This window comes from Ranitomeya variabilis, chromosome 3 (genome assembly GCF_051348905.1).
Source record: "Ranitomeya variabilis isolate aRanVar5 chromosome 3, aRanVar5.hap1, whole genome shotgun sequence".
Lineage (NCBI taxonomy): Eukaryota > Metazoa > Chordata > Amphibia > Anura > Dendrobatidae > Ranitomeya > Ranitomeya variabilis.
Window position 1 is genome coordinate 210943304 of NC_135234.1, and position 19688 is coordinate 210962991.

General features: G+C 44.7%; 2 protein-coding genes across 14 annotated transcripts in view; both read right to left on the minus strand.

Annotated features, from left to right (window-relative positions):
- KLHDC8A (kelch domain containing 8A) overlaps positions 1-19688 on the minus strand; it is a 501637-nt gene that overhangs the window by 252723 nt on the left and 229226 nt on the right. The window lies entirely within an intron of this gene.
- LEMD1 (LEM domain containing 1) overlaps positions 1-19688 on the minus strand; it is a 131064-nt gene that overhangs the window by 34878 nt on the left and 76498 nt on the right. For all 13 annotated transcript variants that reach the window (XM_077295107.1, XM_077295104.1, XM_077295099.1 and 10 more), the window contains exons 2-3: positions 858-978; positions 124-234 (exon numbers count right to left, since the gene is read on the minus strand). In XM_077295107.1, coding sequence (XP_077151222.1) covers positions 124-234; positions 858-936 — 190 coding nt within the window. In that variant the 5' untranslated portion in view covers positions 937-978. The remainder of the gene's footprint in view (positions 1-123; positions 235-857; positions 979-19688) is intronic.

Sequence of the window (19688 nt, forward strand, 5' to 3'; positions counted from 1 at the left end):
TTAAACAGGGGGCTCCCCCACTCAACTTCTTAGAAGGGCCACAGCCTCTTCATTAGATGATACTGATCTGACCACAGATACTAAACTCACAGCTAATAATGCTCTAGTGCGGTATGCACCAACCTTCATCTTCACTATCTGAATACTGGTCCTCATGTCCACCTCCATTTTCTTTCAACTGCTTCTCTTCAAGTAATTGCTGTAACTTCCTTTCATAAATAGCCCTGGTGGTAGCTAGACAAAGTTAGGGGGAAACAAGTATGAATTAAATCACGATTAATACATTTCATCCCTTAGACCACACATAATCCACAATGCTATACTGGATAATTTGAGGGCAGATCAGTCAAGCAATAACACATTGCCTGCCTGGATATATTGTTTAAGCTCATTCTTCATAAAATATCGAAATGTAAAAGAAAGCAAGAAGATGAGAACTGCAGGAGGAAATGTACAACAGCATTATGCAATCACCAAAATGAAGTGAGCACTCTTGTTCTCTGTAATGCACTAGAATATCTGGCCTCACAGAGGCAGACAGAAGACGTTGGGATCTTTCCTTATAAACCTGAGCTGCATTTCAATCCTTGCATAATACCACATCAAGGCGTGCGGTTTCTTTCTTTCCGAGAGCTTTGTTTGTACCTACATAATCATTATAACACAGCAGGCTTCATTTCTAACTAAGGCGATTGCATCTGGGGGGCTAGAGAGCCACAAAGCATATGATAGAGCCATGTTTGGTTATTTTCTTTGATCTACAGGGAATGATTCTCTGTCGTACTGAGTAATCATTGCTTATAGTCCTGTACATTGCTCCGACACTCCCTCACTCGTGTAAAATAGGAGATGCATACGTAAGATGGGTCCCGGGTTGACCCCATGTTTCCTCAGCTGTTCCTTTATCTCGCTGTCACTCAAGCTTTTTAAGTCCATCTTGTCACTTCTCTTTTCCTCGTGGTCCCCAACGGGCTGAAGCTGAGAAATAAACAGGAACTGTATTAGCTGGAAATCAGCAGGAGCCTGCAACACATGCTAAGGAGCAAAATACATTAATGCTAACTATACTTTTGGTTTGACGAAGGGAGGGGCTGGGTTGGAACCTTTTTTTTGGCTATATGGTTGTCTCCAGAATACTAGCTGCAGCAATTTACAAGTGAAAAAATTAATCTTATACAATCTTAATTTACCTGACGCAACTTGTCTTGCACATGGCTGAAAAAGATATACAGTCCCTATGTTATGGTAGCATCATATCTTCTGTATCCGGGATGCAGGTATACAAGGTAGTGCAAAGAATAAAGAGGACAGAGTGCTAGATCAGAAAAAGGGCAGCATGACCTAATCAGGACAGGGCACATAATGATCAATAACAAAAATGGGAAGAAAAAAAAAAAATGCACACATACATACACACGTATGCATGTATCTGTAACACCCCAGGTAACCGGTTGTTACAGTGATGTTGCCTTCCTTTTAGGGATGGCGATATCATGCTTGGGGCAAAGAGGATTTCCTTTACCAGGTAAAGCACCTACATGCAACACATTCTGAATCCAGGCAGGAAGGGGGAGCTCTGAATCCAGATTCAGGGGAGCTTCCCCCAGATATATGCATTCTGGTCTGGAGGAGGAGTTAGTTGGTAGCAGAAGTGGAGGAGAGAGGAGTGAGCAGAGAGTGGGGCCGTGCAGCCAGGTGTGTGCTGCAGCTCCAAGAACGGAAGATAACCTGAAGGGTTGGAATGTTAGTGAGCATCTGAGGAAAGGAGCAAAGGAGAAGGAAAGAGCAGAACCGGAGGGCAAAGGACTTTATGTAATTTGTCCGCACCCACACCTGAAGGTGAAGCAGTACACGAAGAGCCCAGGTCGTGATAGAGACTCTATAAAAAAAGGCCCACCATACGGGTTACTGTCCCAGGACAGGAGAGAGAGGACTTTGTCAGGGAGCCACAGGCAGCAAGGACCTTGTAGACGAGCGCGAGCAGGAAGGCTTACAGACCTAACCTAAGAGAGGGATCCACCATTGCCTCCAGGCCGGCCCGGACCACATCACCACCTGTTGCTGGTACCCTGGACTGTGGCCTGATTCAACCAGTAAACCAGGTAAAGATGTTGCAACCCTGTGTCCTCCGTTTATTTGCGGGAATACACCACCCTTGCCCACTACACTGGGAGCCCTGGGGACCCAGCTTCACCTGTGGGAAGCAATACCATCTTGCTGTCGCACCATCACCCCCAGAGGACCCCTTTAAGCAGCGTCGGTCACCCCTGACCGAGTACCACAGGTGGCGTCACAAACTTTTATTGCTTTACAACTCCCTTTAAAAACTATTCCTTTTACTTGGGCGCCCAGGGCCACGGACCGGGTCGCAGCCACCGTGACATCCCCTTTAAGTAACAGACCCAGTACAGAGTACCCCTAGGCCCTGGAGGGCGACCCATATCTATCTATGCACCAATATATGAAAGTAATAATGGAGGAGAGAGCGTTACAGGACACCCCCTCCCCCATGATTCCCCTCTGCCTCTGACACAGCGGGTGTGTGATGATGTCACTCAAATCGCTCACCATGCTGTGTGCCGGGCAGACGGCAGTGCAACTGCTGATACCGGAGCTGTGCCTGGAGCAGCAGGGGAACAAGGAGCAGAGGTGAGTATTGCATTTTTTTTATTATACTCTATTGAACTATGGGCAGTACATTATAATATATGTACTATATGAGATCTGCATTATACTGTATCGTGGACTATGGGGAATGCATTATACTATAAGAACAACTATGGGGTGCATTATACTATGGGGAGTGCATTGTACTATATGGAGGACTATCGGGGGTGCATTATACTTTACGGAGGACTATGACAAGTATTATACTATATGAAGAACTGTGGGGCACATTATACTATATGGAGGACTATGGGGTGTACTACACAAGAAAAATGCTGCCTATTCATTGAGTGATTGGATTGTTTATGCCAGAACAAAATTCATTGTTCTCAGCAGCACATCGCCCGGTGAAAACTGAAAATATGCTGCTGATAACATGATACTGTATAGGGACAGACTGATCTGTTACTGATTGTTCTGTCCCAGTCATTGATCCTCAGTCGATGTATGAAGGCTGGGAAATAAGCAAACAAATTCAATATTGTTGATCACACTCATTTAGCGGCCTGAACTCAGCGCATGTAAATACAACCGGAGCCCACCTCAAAGCGGGGGATACTGCCAGCTGACATACTATTCCGTCAGCTGGCAGAAAGGGGTTAACCAGCAATTTTCTTGCCAGCACTATTTGCAGTGGATTTTTTTTGCGCCAAAAAAACAGTTTTGGCAAGGAAAATACTGTGCAAAATATGTGCAGTTATGATGAGTTTTTACTTGTGCTTTGTGCCCCCTATCCATTTGAAATGGCAGGAAAAATGCTTGGTAAAATAAGTGCAAACACTAAATTTGCAGTGGATTTTTCTGCACAATTTATTTTTTTAAATTGGCAACGAAAACTCTAAAAAGTAAAATATGCATGTTTCTGTTGTGTTTTTTTCATTTTTTCTCCATATAAACAAACTCTTTATACAGTTTTATATATTGTAATGCTCTGTAGTGGAGTTATAGTAAATTATAGGAAATTAACTAAAACTAATAAACACCACTTCACAGCACTGCAATATATAAAAATGTAAGGGACTTGTTCACATGCTGCATTTTCACCCAAATTAATGGGGGACAAAAAAAAAAAAAAAAAAACAGAAATGTACATATTTTACTTAGAGTTTGTTGCCTTTTTTTGTGAAGAAAAATTTGTTGGCAGGTAAATGCTGGGTAACGTAAGTGTGATTTTGTTAAAGTTTTTACTTGCGTTTTTCCCCCTCCATTCATTTTAATGGGTGAAAAGTGAGACAAAAATGCAGTGTTAACAAGCCCTTTGTACAATTTATGTATTATAATGCTGTGTACTGGTATTCGTCAATAAACTTGTTATATTTTACTATAATAAAGTATCTTGAATCTGCGCATACAAGTACACAACGTAAGAGAAGAGAATTTTTTTTATTAAGTCTATGCTCACACATTGCGTTTTTGCTGTGTTTTTAATGCAAATTTTAAGCTGTATTTTACAGTACCAGCAAAAGCTGAGATTTCAGAAATCTCATGCACACCTTGTTTTTTTTTCCCTGACTGAATTGGAAAACTGTGGCGCTTTAGAAAACTGCAGCGTCACTTTCACCATTTTTGCAGTGTTATTAGTGTCACCCACAGAAAGCAATCAGCAAGTGCAAAAAAGCAGCAAAAATGTATTAGCATGCACAAGAGACAAGTGTGCCTGATTAAAGAAAAAAAAAGTAGCAAAACCTGCTCTTAGGGTATGCGTCCACGTTCAGGAAACGCTGCGTTTTTGACGCAGCGTTGAGCCAAAAACGCAGCACCCAGATGTTACAGCATAGTGGAGGGGATTTAATGAAATCCCGTCTCCACTGTGCATTAAAAAACGCATGCGTTTTTCCCACAAAAACGCACATGCGGTGCGTTTTTTCAGAACGCAGCATGTTGCTACAATGAGCAAAACACGCAGGAACACCGCAGGTGACCTGCCAGTGACCTCAGGTGCATTTTTGGTCAGGATTTTACCTGCATAAAATCCTGACCAAAGCCTGAAGCAAACCTGAACGTGGACACATATTATGGCAGTAAAGAAGCGGTTTCCAAAAAGCAGGATTTGCTTGCAGAAAAAAAAAACGCAGCAAAAACGCAACGTGTGAGCATAGCCCAAGAGAAAAGGGAAATACCCAAGGACCTCAATAAAAGGGAGAAATACTTAACCCTACTTTTGCAGTATAAACGCTCACTACAACGCTTGATAAATGCCTTGAAGGGTGCAGTTTAGAAAATGAGGGGGGGAAAGTCACATCTTGGGTGTTGTGCACTTTGATTTCCCTTCTAAGCCCCATTATATTTCCGATAAAAGATTAGGCCCTCCAGGAGTGCATCTATAAAAGCAGGAAACAGCATAATTAGCTAATTTTTCTTTCACTGTGGGCACAACATGCCAGGCACTATACATATTGGGTATCACTGTGCCCATAAAGATCAAAACTATAAAATTAGCATGCCATTTATCCCATTCAGTGAACACACACACACAAAAAGTCAGTCACTGTTTTATGCCATGTTGACCAACAAAATATGGAATAAACATGGTCAGTCTCATTATGCGCGAGAATGGAGCCCTTAAAAGTTGATATCACTTTTAGTGATTGAATTTTAAGAGCAGACTGGTTACTTTAAAAAGGGGGGGCCGTTGCATGAAAATGGCGTTTGCTTCATTTAACCATGGTTACCACCAAGGAAACGTGCAGTCATCAATGCTTTACATCAAAAGGGCTTTACAGGTAAGGACATTGCTGCTTGTGATATTGCGTCTAAATCAACTATTTATTAGATCAGAGAAATCTACACATAGAGATGCTGAATTGCCATTAAGAAGCCATCAGCATGCCCAGCAAGTGCCAGAAATGGTCTCCTAAAAATAACTCAACTAATGGATCTGTTCAACTTCAGTGCAGATCTTTGGTGAGGACTGGCAGCAGATGAATGTAAGAGGATCTCCATGCACATTGGGAAGACGACATTTGGAGGCTGGAATAATGTCAAAAATGAAAGCAAAAGAAAAAAAAAAAAAAAATCATCAAGGACAAAAGGACATTACGAAGAAAGTACAGGGATTAGACTGCAGAAGACTGGGGTAAAGACATTTTGTTTGATAAAGCCCCAGTCTGGGACATCTGCAAAATGATTGTCTGTCTGGAGAAGTAAAAAAAAGTGAGCGCTACCATGAGTCCTGTGTCATGCCAACAGTAAAGCATCAGGAGACCATTTATGTTGCTTGTCATCCAAGAGAGTGACCTCACTTACAATTTTGCCTCAAAACACTGCCATGAATAAAGAACGGGGATCTAAACATCCTCCAATAGCAATTTGTCCCAACATTCCATGTGCAATTTGGTGATTAATAGAGATGAGTGAGCACTAAAAATGTCCGGATGCTCGTTACTCGAAACAAGCAATTCCTAATGCTTGGATGCTCATTTCGAGTAACAAGTATAATGGGAGTCAATGGGTAATCTGAGCATTTTTCTGGCATACCCTATAAAGGAGGTCTAAGGGGCAGTGAAAGTTTTTAAATGGATGGAAAAAGTGCTGAATGGAAGAACAGCATGGGGAAGACCCCGGGATGCATCGCTGACTCACAGATTGCTGCTGAGAACAATGGTGTCACTTTTACTCCACTTTAAGAACTGACAATAAAACATTCCAGACCAACGAGACATTGGAGTGTACAGGAAAAAAAAGTTAAACATTCTTTCCTGTAAAATGACTTAATTATTTGTTGTAAAATTTAAAAAGAATTTTTAAGTATACCAAACTTGATTTTCTCATAAAAAAAAAATTTGAAATTTTAGCGTAAATTTATGAAGGAAGCAAGAAGTGCCAAATATTATTGGACTCCGGTATTGAACATAAAGGAGGGCCTCATACACATTCTGTTCAAATTGTCATGTAGTGGTACTCCTAGACTCAAAGGCTATGAACGAAGTACAAATCCTGCCAAGGGTCATCCATATACCCTTGAAGGCACCAACTGTAGTGCCTCATTTAAATACTGTAAACAAAGTGTAGTTGTGGTACTCCTTCACTAATAAAAGCTCTGCACATGGTCCAAAGCCTGCCAATATTTACAAGGAGGGTCATCCATACACCTTTGAAGGCACCAACTTGAGTGCCTCATAAAAAAAATGAACGCCTTTACGAACCAAGAAGTATAGGTACATCATGTCACCTCCCAGTCGGGCTCCGATGCCGAGTCCACATGTTTTCATGCACATGACAGCAATGGGTGGAATCGCAATCCACCCGCAGCTGTTGACATGTTAAATGCAGCTGTCAATCTGACAGCAGTATTTAACATGGCCTGCCCTGGAAGAGCGTCACCAATACGATCGTGGGGTGCCAGTGGGTTGACACGCTAACCCTGTGGTTGTCATTGCTAATCTGCCATGAGCGCTGCCCAGTGGCCAGCGTTCATAGCAGATGCACATTTCTACTACACATAGCAGGGCTGAAGCCCTGCTGTGTGTAGCACAAGCGATCAGAAGATCACAGCTTCAAATCTCCTATAGAGACTAATGAAAAAAAAAAAAAAGAAAGCAAAGCCTGGAAAAAGTTATAAGTATGGCCATCATAAGAAGGCAACAACTGGTGGGTCTCATTCAAATATTGAACATTAAAAACACTATGTCCTGCTGTCATCTGGTGGTGTGGTAAAGTCGGGTCTAATCCAGGCTTTGCTCACTGTTATCAGAGCGAGACAATCAGCACTTTCCGTTGACAGGCGAAAGAGTCAGGTTTTTTTTAATCTACCGATGGCCCTAAAAATCTGTTCAGACAAGACGCTAGCAGCAGGGCAGCACGACACCTCCATGGCATAGAGGGACAGCTCATGCCAGGTGTCCAGCTTTGAGACCCAATAGCTCAAGATCGCAGAGGAATAAGGGAGTACACTAGTTTGGTCGGCCAGGTATTAATTGACCATCTTTAAAATCTTTTCCATCCTTGTGAAAAATACCAGGTGGCATGGACTCTGGGAGAGCATCATGAAATTGGCCCAGGCCTTTGACCGTGAACCCCTGCCTCAGCTGTACCTGGTGTGTGTCCCTGACCTATCCTCCTCGGTTGGGAAGGAAGCTTGCCCTGTTGTGAATTCTATTTTTGGGCTCCCTCTAGTGGTCACAAGCGGTACTGTGTAGTGTTGTCTTTCTGCAGGTTGGCTGCATCAGCTGGTTCATTATCCTTGGTTGGTTTCCTATTTAGCTCTCCTGGAGACTCAGTTCCTTGCCTGCTATCAATGTATTCAGTGCTCTTCAGACTCCTTGTGTCTACCTTGCTCCCAGTCTCTCCAAGACAAGCTAAGTTTTTGTTTGATCATTTTTTGATTATCAGTGTTCATTATGTTTTTAGTCCAGCTCGCTAAAATGTGATTTCCTCGCTTGCTGGTTGCTCTAGGGGACTGAGTTTCTCCCCCCACACCGTTAGTTGGTGTGGGGGTTCTTGAAATCTCAGAGTGGATATTTTGTAAGGGTTTTTTACTGACCGCATAGATTCCCTTTTCTATTTTCTGCTATCTAGTATTAGTGGGCCTCATTTGCTGAATCTGCTTTCACCCCTGTGTATGTGCCTTCCTCTTACCTCACCGTTATTATCTGTTGGGGGCTTCTATATCTTTGGGGATTATTTCTCTGGAGGCAAGAGAGGTCTTTTCTTTCTCTCTAGGGGTAGTTAGTTCCTCAGGCTGGCTCGGGACGTCTAGGATTTTTAGGCACGTTCACCGGCTACTTCTAGTGTGTTTGGATAGGTTCAGATTTGCGGTCAGTCCAGTTTGCCACCTCCCTAGAGCTTGTCCTATGTTTGTTACTTAGCTGGAGTAATTTGTGATCCTCAACCACTAAGGATCATAACAGTATAGCAGGCCAAAAAGTGTTTAATGCATCGCAGAAGTGGGATAAAAAGAAGACCGTAGTACATTTTATTTTTATTTTTTTTCCTCCCGCTTTTCCTTTGCTGCAGTCTGTTTAGCTTCTTTCATCCCCTTGAACTCTGGGTGGTTTTGAGCTCAGCTACAGACATGAATGTTCAGACTCTGACTTATAGTGTGGATCATCTTACTGCACGGGTGCAAAGTATTCAGGATTTTGTTATTCATAGCCCTATGTCAGAACCAAAGATACCCATTCCTGAGTTGTTTTCTGGAGATAGATCTAGGTTTCTAAATTTTAAGAATAATTGTAAGTTATTTCTATCTCTGAGACCTCGTTCCTCTGGTGATTCCGCTCAGCAAGTTAAAATTGTTATCTCCTTGTTGCGCGGCGACCCTCAAGATTGGGCTTTCTCTCTGGCGCCAGGAGATCCTGCATTGCTTAATGTGGATGCATTTGTTCTGGCTCTGGGACTGCTTTATGAGGAGCCTAATCTTGAGAATCAGGCAGAAAAAGCGTTGCTGGCTATCTCTCAGGGTCAGGATGAAGCAGAGGTGTATTGTCAAAAATTTCGGAAATGGTCGGTGCTTACTCAATGGAATGAGTGTGCCCTGGCTGCAAATTTCAGAGAAGGTCTTTCTGAGGCCGTTAAGAATGTTATGGTGGGATTTCCCACCCCTACAAGTCTGAGTGATTCTATGTCTTTAGCCATTCAGGTTGATTGGCGTTTGCGGGAGCGCAAATCTGCTCATCCTTTGGCGGTATTTTCTGAACAGAGACCTGAGTCTATGCAATGTGACCGAACTCTGACCAGAATTGAGCGACAAAGTCATAGACGTCAAAATGGGTTGTGCTTTTACTGTGGTGATTTTACTCATGTTATCTCAGCATGCTCTAAACGCTTAAAAAAGAAATCTAAACCTGTCACCATTGGTACTATACAGCCTAAATTTATTTTGTCTGTTACTTTGATTTGTTCTTTGTCGTCCTACCCGGTTATGGCTTTTGTGGATTCGGGTGCTGCCCTGAATCTGATGGATTTGTCGTTTGCCAGGCGCTGTGGTTTTGACCTGGAGCCTTTGGAATTTCCTATTCCTCTGAGGGGAATTGATGCTACGCCATTGGCTGAGAATAAGCCTCAGTATTGGACGCAAATGACCATGTGCATGACTCCCGTACATCAGGAGGTGATTCGCTTTCTTGTTCTGCATAATTTGCATGATGTTGTCGTTTTGGGTCTGCCATGGCTGCAAGCTCATAATCCAGTTTTAGATTGGAAAGCTATGTCTGTGTCAAGTTGGGGTTGTCAGGGAATACATGGCGATACTCCGTTGGTGTCTATTGCTTCTTCCACTCCTTCTGGAGGTCCCTGAGTTTTTGTCTGACTACCAGGATGTATTTGATGAGCCCAGGTCCTGTGCCCTGCCTCCTCATAGGGATTGTGACTGTGCTATAAATTTAATTCCTGGTAGTAAATTCCCTAAGGGACGACTTTTTAATTTGTCTATACCAGAGCATGCCGGGATGCGGAGTTATATAAAGGAGTCTCTGGAGAAGGGACATATTCGCCCATCCTCTTCCCCTCTTGGTGCAGGTTTTTTTTTGTGGCCAAGAAGGACGGTTCTTTGAGACCTTGTATAGATTATCGTCTTCTGAATAAAATCACAGTCAAATTTCAGTATCCTTTGCCACTATTGTCTGATTTGTTTGCTCGGATTAAGGGTGCCAGTTGGTTCACCAAGATAGATCTCCGTGGTGCGTATAACCTTGTGCGCATTAAGCAGGGAGATGGATGGAAAACAGCATTTAATACGCCCGAAGGCCATTTTGAGTACTTGGTGATGCCTTTTGGACTCTCTAATGCTCCTTCTGTGTTTCAGTCCTTCATGCATGACATCTTCCGAGAATATCTGGATAAATTTATGATTGTTTATCTGGATGACATTTTGGTCTTTTCTGATGATTGGGAGTCCCATGTGAAGCAGGTCAGGATGGTGTTTCAGGTCCTGCGTGCTAATGCTTTATTTGTGAAGGGCTCAAAATGCCTCTTCGGAGTACAGAAGGTCTCCTTTTTGGGTTTTATTTTTTCTCCTTCTACTGTGGAGATGGACCCAGTCACGGTCCAGGCTATTCATGACTGGACTGAGCCCACGTCTGTTAAGAGTCTTCAGAAGTTCTTGGGTTTTGCTAATTTTTACCGTCGTTTCATCGCTAATTTTTCTAGCGTGGTTAAACCTTTGACGGATTTGACCAAGAAGGGTTCTGCAGCCGTGGAGGCCTTTCGGGAGCTGAAGCACCGGTTTTCTTCAGCTCCAGTCTTATGTCAGCCAGATGTCTCTCTCCCCTTCCAGGTCGAGGTTGATGCTTCTGAGATTGGAGCAGGGGCTGTTTTGTCGCAGAGAAGCTCTGATGGCTCTGTGATGAAGCCATGTGCTTTCTTTTCAAGAAAGTTTTCGCCTGCCGAGAGGAATTATGATGTTGGTAATCGGGAGTTGTTGGCTATGAAGTGGGCATTTGAGGAGTGGCGACATTGGCTCGAAGGAGCTAAACATCGTGTGGTGGTCTTGACTGATCACAAAAATCTGATTTACCTTGAATCTGCCAAGCGCCTGAATCCTAGACAGGCTCGTGGGTCGTTGTTTTTCTTCCGTTTCAACTTCGTGGTCTCATACCTGCCTGGTTCGAAGAACGTGAAAGCTGATGCACTTTCTAGGAGTTTTGTGCCTGACTCTCCGGGAGTTTCTGAGCCGGCTGGTATTCTCAGAGAGGGAGTGATTTTGTCTGCCATTTCCCCAGATTTGCGACGAGTGCTGCAGAAATTTCAGGCAGATAGACCTGACCGTTGTCCACCAGAGAGACTGTTTGTCCCGGATAGATGGACCAGCAGTGTTATTTCCGAGGTTCATTCTTCGGTGTTGGCGGGTCATCCTGGGATTTTTGGTACCAGAGATTTGGTGGCTAGGTCCTTCTGGTGGCCTTCCTTGTCGCGGGATGTGCGTTCCTTTGTGCAGTCTTGTGGGATTTGTGCTCGGGCTAAGCCTTGCTGTTCTCGTGCCAGCGGTTTGCTTTTGCTTTTGCCTGTTCCGAAAAGGCCTTGGACGCACATTTCCATGGATTTTATTTCGGATCTTCCAGTCTCTCAGAGAAAGTCGGTCATCTGGGTGGTGTGTGATCGTTTTTCCAAGATGGTCCATTTGGTGCCCTTGCCTAAGTTGCCTTCTTCCTCCGATTTGGTTCCTCTATTTTTTCAGAATGTGGTTCGCTTGCACGGCATTCCTGAGAATATTGTGTCTGATAGAAGATCCCAGTTTGTGTCCAGGTTTTGGCGGACTTTTTGTGCTAAGATGGGCATTGATTTGTCTTTTTCGTCGGCCTTCCATCCTCAGACTAATGGCCAAACCGAGCGAACTAATCAGACGTTGGAAACTTATTTGAGATGTTTTACTTCTGCTGATCAGGATGTTTGGGTGACTTTTTTGCCATTGGCCGAGTTTGCCCTTAATAATCGGGCTAGTTCTGCTACTTTGGTTTCGCCTTTTTTCTGCAATTCTGGTTTCCATCCTCGTTTTTCCTCGGGTCAGGTTGAGCCTTCTGACTGTCCTGGGGTGGATTCTGTGGTGGATAGGTTGCAGCAGATTTGGAACCATGTGGTGGACAATTTGAGGTTGTCACAGGAGAAGGCTCAGCGCTTTGCCAACCGCCGCCGCGGTGTGGGTCCCCGACTTCGTGTTGGGGATTTGGTGTGGCTGTCTTCTCGGTATGTTCCTATGAAAGTCTCCTCTCCTAAATTCAAGCCTCGCTTCATCGGTCCTTATAAGATCTTGGAAATCCTTAACCCGGTGTCTTTTTGTTTGGATCTCCCAGCATCGTTTGCCATTCATAATGTGTTCCATAGGTCTTTGTTGCGGAGGTATGTGGTACCTGTGGTTCCTTCTGTTGAGCCTCCTGCTCCGGTGCTGGTCGAGGGCGAATTGGAGTATGTGGTGGAGAAGATTTTGGATTTTCGTATCTCTAGACGGAGGCTTCAGTATTTGGTTAAGTGGAAGGGCTATGGTCAGGAGGATAATTCCTGGGTTGTCGCCTCTGATGTTCATGCGGCCGATTTGGTTCGTGCCTTCCACGTGGCTCATCCTGATCGCCCTGGGGGTCTTGATGAGGGTTCGGTGACCCCTCCTCAAGGGGGGGTACTGTTGTGAATTCTATTTTTGGGCTCCCTCTAGTGGTCACAAGCGGTACTGTGTAGTGTTGTCTTTCTGCAGGTTGGCTGCATCAGCTGGTTCGTTATCCTTGGTTGGTTTCCTATTTAGCTCTCCTGGAGACTCAGTTCCTTGCCTGCTATCAATGTATTCAGTGCTCTTCAGACTCCTTGTGTCTACCTTGCTCCCAGTCTCTCCAAGACAAGCTAAGTTTTTGTTTGATCATTTTTTGATTATCAGTGTTCATTATGTTTTTAGTCCAGCTCGCTAAAATGTGATTTCCTCGCTTGCTGGTTGCTCTAGGGGACTGAGTTTCTCCCCCCACACCGTTAGTTGGTGTGGGGGTTCTTGAAATCTCAGAGTGGATATTTTGTAAGGGTTTTTTACTGACCGCATAGATTCCCTTTTCTATTTTCTGCTATCTAGTATTAGTGGGCCTCATTTGCTGAATCTGCTTTCACCCCTGTGTATGTGCCTTCCTCTTACCTCACCGTTATTATCTGTTGGGGGCTTCTATATCTTTGGGGATTATTTCTCTGGAGGCAAGAGAGGTCTTTTCTTTCTCTCTAGGGGTAGTTAGTTCCTCAGGCTGGCTCGGGACGTCTAGGATTTTTAGGCACGTTCACCGGCTACTTCTAGTGTGTTTGGATAGGTTCAGATTTGCGGTCAGTCCAGTTTGCCACCTCCCTAGAGCTTGTCCTATGTTTGTTACTTAGCTGGAGTAATTTGTGATCCTCAACCACTAAGGATCATAACATTGCCCACTGCTGCTAGCGTTGTCTGATGGGAATTTTTTCAACATATTTTCCACAATGACCTTCTGGTATAGCACCACTGTAGAAGACCTCTCGACCTCAGGAAGAGATGCAAAGTTCTCCTTGTAGCGTAGATCTAGCAGGGTGAACAACCAGTACTTTTTTGGGGGCCAAGATGAATGTAAAGCGAGGGTCACGGGAAAGGCAGAGGCACATGAAGGCTGCAATATGTGCAAAGTTCTCTACAGCCAACACTTCCCCATTTCCAACATTATGACCACTCTCCATCTCCTCCTCAGCCCATCCATGTATGAGAGATGGGACGAAGCTTGTGTGGGTACTAGCCTCTTGCCAGCTCCTGTTCCTCCACCTCCTCATTGTTACCCAATCTGCGCTAAGCAGATGAGATGAGGCTCAGTAGTATCTCCCGTATATTTTCCTGTCTCTATCTGGTCTGCATGCAAAGCTTCACGGGCAACAAGTTGGCTCAGTGATTAGCACTGCAGCCTTGCAGTGCTGGGATCCCAAGTTCAAATCCCACGAAGTTCAACATTTGCAAAGAGTTTGTATATAGTCCCTGTGTTTGAGTGGGTTTCCTTCAGGTTCTCTGAAATGTAGGGGGAATCCAAAGACACCCCAATAGGGAATCTATATTGTGAGCCCCAATGAGGACAGTGCCGATAATGTCTGTAAGGTCTCTTTCACGCGTCAGTGTCTCCAGTAGGTGTGGTGATAGTTTTCACATGTACCGGAGACACTGACACATGTAGACCCATTCAAATGAATAGGTCTGTGCACATATCTGTGTTTTTTCACGGACCGTGTGTCCGAGTTACCCACACGGGTTGACATGTCTGTTTTTGTGCAGCTGCATGGATCACACGGACCCATTCAAGTCAATGGGCCAGTGTACACGGTGTTCCAAATTATTATGCACAAAGAGTTTAGGAGTGATAAGGTTAGAATTTTTTTGTTTGTCATTTAAACTCATTGATGGTGATGTGTGTCAGAGCTCTTTATATCACTGAAAGCAATTGCAGATACCTGTGCAAATTAGTTTGGCAGGTGTGTCCAAATAAAGGCAAGACTACTTAAGAAGGCTGTTCCACATTATTAAGCAGCCTACATTTTTTGCCAAAATGGGAAAGAAAAAGGATGTGTCGGCTGCTGAGAAGCAACAAATTGTGGAGTATTTAGGTCAAGGCATGACTACAATCAACATTGCCAAGACACTTCATCGTGATCATTGCACAAATCAAGAAGTATGTAGCCGATTCCCAGCACACACGTGTGCGTGCTGACAAGGAAAAATTGAGGACTCTTTCCAACAGGCAATTGCGTAAGGTTAAAAGAGCAGCTGCAAAAATGCCTTGTCATAGCAGCAGACAAGTTTTTGAAGCTGCTGGTGTCTCCAACGTCCCCAGAACAAGATGCAGGGTCCTTCAAAGGTTTGCAGCTGTGCGTAAGCCATCCTGTCGACCACCTCTATCCACTGCACACAAGCAGAAACGGCTCCAGTGGGCCAAACGATACATGAAGACTGACTTCCAAACTGTTTTGTTCACCGATGAGTGCCGTGCAATGCTCGATGGTCCAGATGGATGGAGTGGAGGATGGCTGGTTGGTTGATGGACACCCCATGAAAACACGGCTAAGGCACCAACAAGGAGGTGGAATAATGTTTTGGGCTGGAATCATGGGGAGAGAGATTGTCGGCCCCTTTATGATCCCTGAAGGGGTAAAGATGAACTCCATAATCTATGTGGATTTTCTAAAACACTTCCTGCCATGGTTCAAGAGGAAGAACCGTGCTTTCCGCAGCAAGATCATTTTCATGCATGATAATGCACCGTCTCATGCTGCAAAAAACACATCTGCATCTCTGGCTGCCTTGGGCATAAAAGAGGACAAACTTATGGTGTGGCCACCATCTTCCCCTGACCTCAACCCCATTGAGAACCTCTGGAGCATCATCAAAAGGAGTGTCTATGATGGCGGGAGGCAGTTCACATCTAAGCAACAGCTCTGGGAGGGTATTCTGTCCACATGCAAAACAATTGAAGCAGAAACCATCCAAAAACTGACAAATTCAATGGGCGAGAGAGTTCAGAAGCTTCTTTCGAATAAGGGGTCCTATGTGCAAATGTAACATCACCTAGAATAAAGTTTTCACTTGAAAACTGTTTGATTTCATTCTGTAATAAGCTGATAATGCTTTTAACTTCACAATTGGCCATTTTTTTGTTCCAAATAGAAAAAAAGGTTAAACTCTGCTGTGTATAATCATTTGGAACATGCATTTTGAGTGTTTATTTTTATTTTTTTTTAAAGAAACTGTTTTCATAGGCAGTTTGTTCCAAAACATTGCAATTATACTAGAATAGTAGATGGCTGGAAAACAACAATGACTGCAGTTCAGATAGGTAATTTAGAGAAAATATGAGGAAATATTATTTGCATAATAATTTGGAACACAGTGTAAACACGTACCGCACACTGATGCCATCGGGTGCCTCATCAGTATCACACGGACAGCCGCCAGGGAAGAAGTGCTACAGTAAGCGCTGTTACCAGTGGCTGGTGCTTTAGACAGCTCTCATCAGTCTTCCCTGCTCTGCCAGCGATCGGTGCGAGCAGAGGAGAATGATGAGAGTTGTCTTAAAGTCCAAATGATGACAGCAAGTGGGGGCATTTGGGACTCTAACCCCCATCATCCGACACCTGCTGCCGCTAATAACAGTGACAGTAGGTGTGGATGATTGGGGTATTCCACAGCCGCCGGCTGCAATCGAACGAAATAAATGGATGAAAAACCCGAATGGGTTCCCCCCTATTTTCTCGAACCAGCCAGGCGAAACTCACAGCTGGGGGCTGCAACCCTCAGTTGTCAGCTTCAGCAAGGTTGGTTATGAAGAATTGAGGGGTCCCCACGCTGTTTTTTGAATATATATATATATATATATATTTATTTTTTTAATTGTGTGGGGTCTCCCCCCCCCCCCCCCTCCCCATTTTTGATAACCAGTCTTGCTAAAAGCTCATAGCTGGGGGCTGGTATTCCCAGGGTGGTAATGGGCCATGGATATAGCTCCCCCAGCCTACAAACAGTAGCCCGCAGCTTCCCAGAAGAGGCGTATTTATTAGATGCGCCTTTTCTGGCGCTTTGCCCGGCTCTTCCCACTTGCCCTGTAGTGGTGACAAGTGGGGTTCATATTTGTGGGGTTGACGTCACCTCTGTAATGTCAGGTGACATCAAGCCCACGGCTTAGTAATGGAGAGGTGTCTATAAGACACCTATCAATTACTAATCCCATAGTTATATGTTAAATAAAGACTCCTTTAATATTCTAAATTAAACCATACTTACTCCAACACCTAATCCCCAATGCCCTCGATCTCCTGTAATAAAAAACCAACAATATACCTTACCGGCCAATGTTCTATCCTATGCCGTAAACCAGATCTGGGGGCTAAATAGTTTTCAACCTTGACGGTGCCAAGATGCGACCATCCTGGCTGAAAACCACTGGTGAATGAGCTGCTGAGAGCGCAGCATCATTGACCAGCGGTGACATCTAATACCTGCATAAAAGGAGGATTAACAGATAGGGCTTGCAGATTACTAAGGCTACTTTCACACTTCCGTCCTCCAAATCTGCACAGGATCCGTCAAGACGTTGAAATGATGGATCCTGTGCAGATTGTGGAAAATGTGTGCACTGGGCCCGTCTTTCTGACGGATCCGTCGAGGCTATGTATACCTGGTGTGTATGTTTTCGCAGCGGAGAACCGCTGCGAAAATGCATACACAACGCAAACAAGGTTAAAAAAAAATAAATAAAAAATAAATAATAAAAAAAAAAAAAAAAAAAAAATCGCAGTATTCTCAACTACCGGCGTTCCCGCACAGCGATGCTCCCGGCAGCTAGCGTTCCTAGTACTACATTGTGAAATCTCGCGGTCTCGTGAGACCGCGACTTCTCGCAATGTATTACTATGAATGCTAGCTGCCGGGAGCATCGCTGCGCGGGACTCCGGTAGGTGAGGATATTGCGATTTTTTATTTTTTAAATTATTTTTCCCATTCTATCTTGTTACTATTGATGTTGCATAGGCAGCGTCAATAGTAAAAAGAGAAAGAGCGAGCGAGCATTTCCCTGACGGGAAATTCTTCCACGCATGCTCTCTTTGAAAAGGCGGGACCCGTTGCTGGATTCCTGCTTTTCACAGGCAGCAACGCATCCTGCACCCATAGGCTACTATTGTAGCCAGTGACGGGCAGCGCAGGATGCGTCGCTGACCGATTTTCCGACGTGCAGAAAAACGTTCCTCTGAACGTTTTCTCTGCCCGACAGACGTTTTTTTATGCAGGATCCAGTGAAAGATGGATGAAACGGATGGCCAGCCGTCACAATCCGTCGCTAATACAAGTCTATGGGAAAATGCACGATCCTGCATTCTCAAAAATCGACGGATTGTGACGGGAGCTGAAAGGCGGAAGTGCGAAAGAGGCCTAACCCTGCGGGCTGATGTCAGGGCTACTAGGATTACAGTTTTCAGTGCCAGTATATTATCTGGCACCTCATGTTTGGTCTCAGGGTGATCTTGTCAAGGCTTCCAGGACTAAATTTAAATCCCACTGAGACATTTTCGGAGCTGGAATAGGCCTAGACCTCTGTCATGCTTTAATGAACCTGACCACCCATCTGCCACCAGGTTATAGTTGTATTGGGCCCCTAAGGCGGATACCTGCATCTTAAGGGTGCTGGTGGCCAGGCCCATCTCCATACCCCTCTGAAGGAACTCTAAAATATCTCTGACTAGGACTGTACTCCCAACAGACTGTCCTGAGAAAGCCAAAAACTTAGCCCATATCCTGCCATAAATCCTAGTTGTTATAGGCTTCCTACTTTGCATCAAGAGTAGCTACCAAGGCCGGAGAGAACCCCCTCTGTGTTAGCAGCGCCCTCTCAAAATCCAGGCCGTTCAGATGTAGACCTGAGTTCTGAGGATGTGACACTGGGCCCTGCCTGAGACCTGGAACATCTGGGAGAATCCAGGGATCTGCCAAGGACATCCTCATCCAAGAGAACCATGGTCTCTTGGGCCAAAAAGGATCAATCAGGATGATGCTCCTTCCTCCCAAATCTTCCTCAAAACTGCCAGAATTAACATTAATGGGGGAAATGCATAAGCCAGCCGGGAATCCCAAGGGATCTGCAGTGTGTTTACCACGTATGGACCTTCTCTTCGGTTAAAGGAACAGAAGACCTCTGTCTTACTGTTCTATCTCTGGTTGCCCCCAAAGATTTACAATCTGCTGAAAGACAGATGGATCCAGTTCCCATTCTCCCTGTTTTTAGGTTGTCTGGCTGAGGAAATCTGCTTCCTCGTTCTCCTTCCCCTTTATGTGTAGGGCCGATATCTGCAACTGATGGGCCGATATCTGCAACTGATGTTCCTCCATAACTTGGAGAATCTCTCGCACTAGCCGTATTAGGGGCCGGGATCTTGTACCCCCCTGGTGATTGATATAGGCTACAGAGGTTCGATTGTCCCGACATACAAATGTGGCTTCCTTCCGAAAAAAAAAGGAATTCTATCACTGCGTTCTTGATTGCTAGCAGTTCCCCGTAGTTTGAGGAACGAGTTGCTTCTGACCAGACTGCATGAATTATATAGCTCCTGAGATGTGCCCCCCATCCTTCCACGCTTGCATCTGTCACCATCACATCTGATATATGGAAGGACCATGGCATGCCTCACGATAGATGCATGCCTCACGATAGATGCCCTGGATCGGCCACCAGGTCATGGAGCCTAATGCTTCCTGGGAGAGCATAATCTACCCCTCTAGACATCCCGCAAGCTTCCTCCCCCCCCCTCTAGGATATCCCGCTGAAAGGCCCTGGAATGACACTGGGCCCATTGTACTGCTGGAATGCATGAGGTCATTGATCCTAGAAGGGATATGGCTTTCCTCAAAGACATGACAGGGTTGGACAACACTGCTGACACTAGGGTTATAACTCGGTCTTTCTTTTCATCTGGTAGGAGACAGACCTGCCTCTCCGAGTCCAAAATAAGACCTAAGGCGGCTTGAACCTTCAGGGGCTGCAGCCTCCACTTCGATATTTATCATCCAACCGAGCATGGACATAGTGGCTCAGATGTGATTCAGTTGAGAACTGCATTCGTCTTTCACC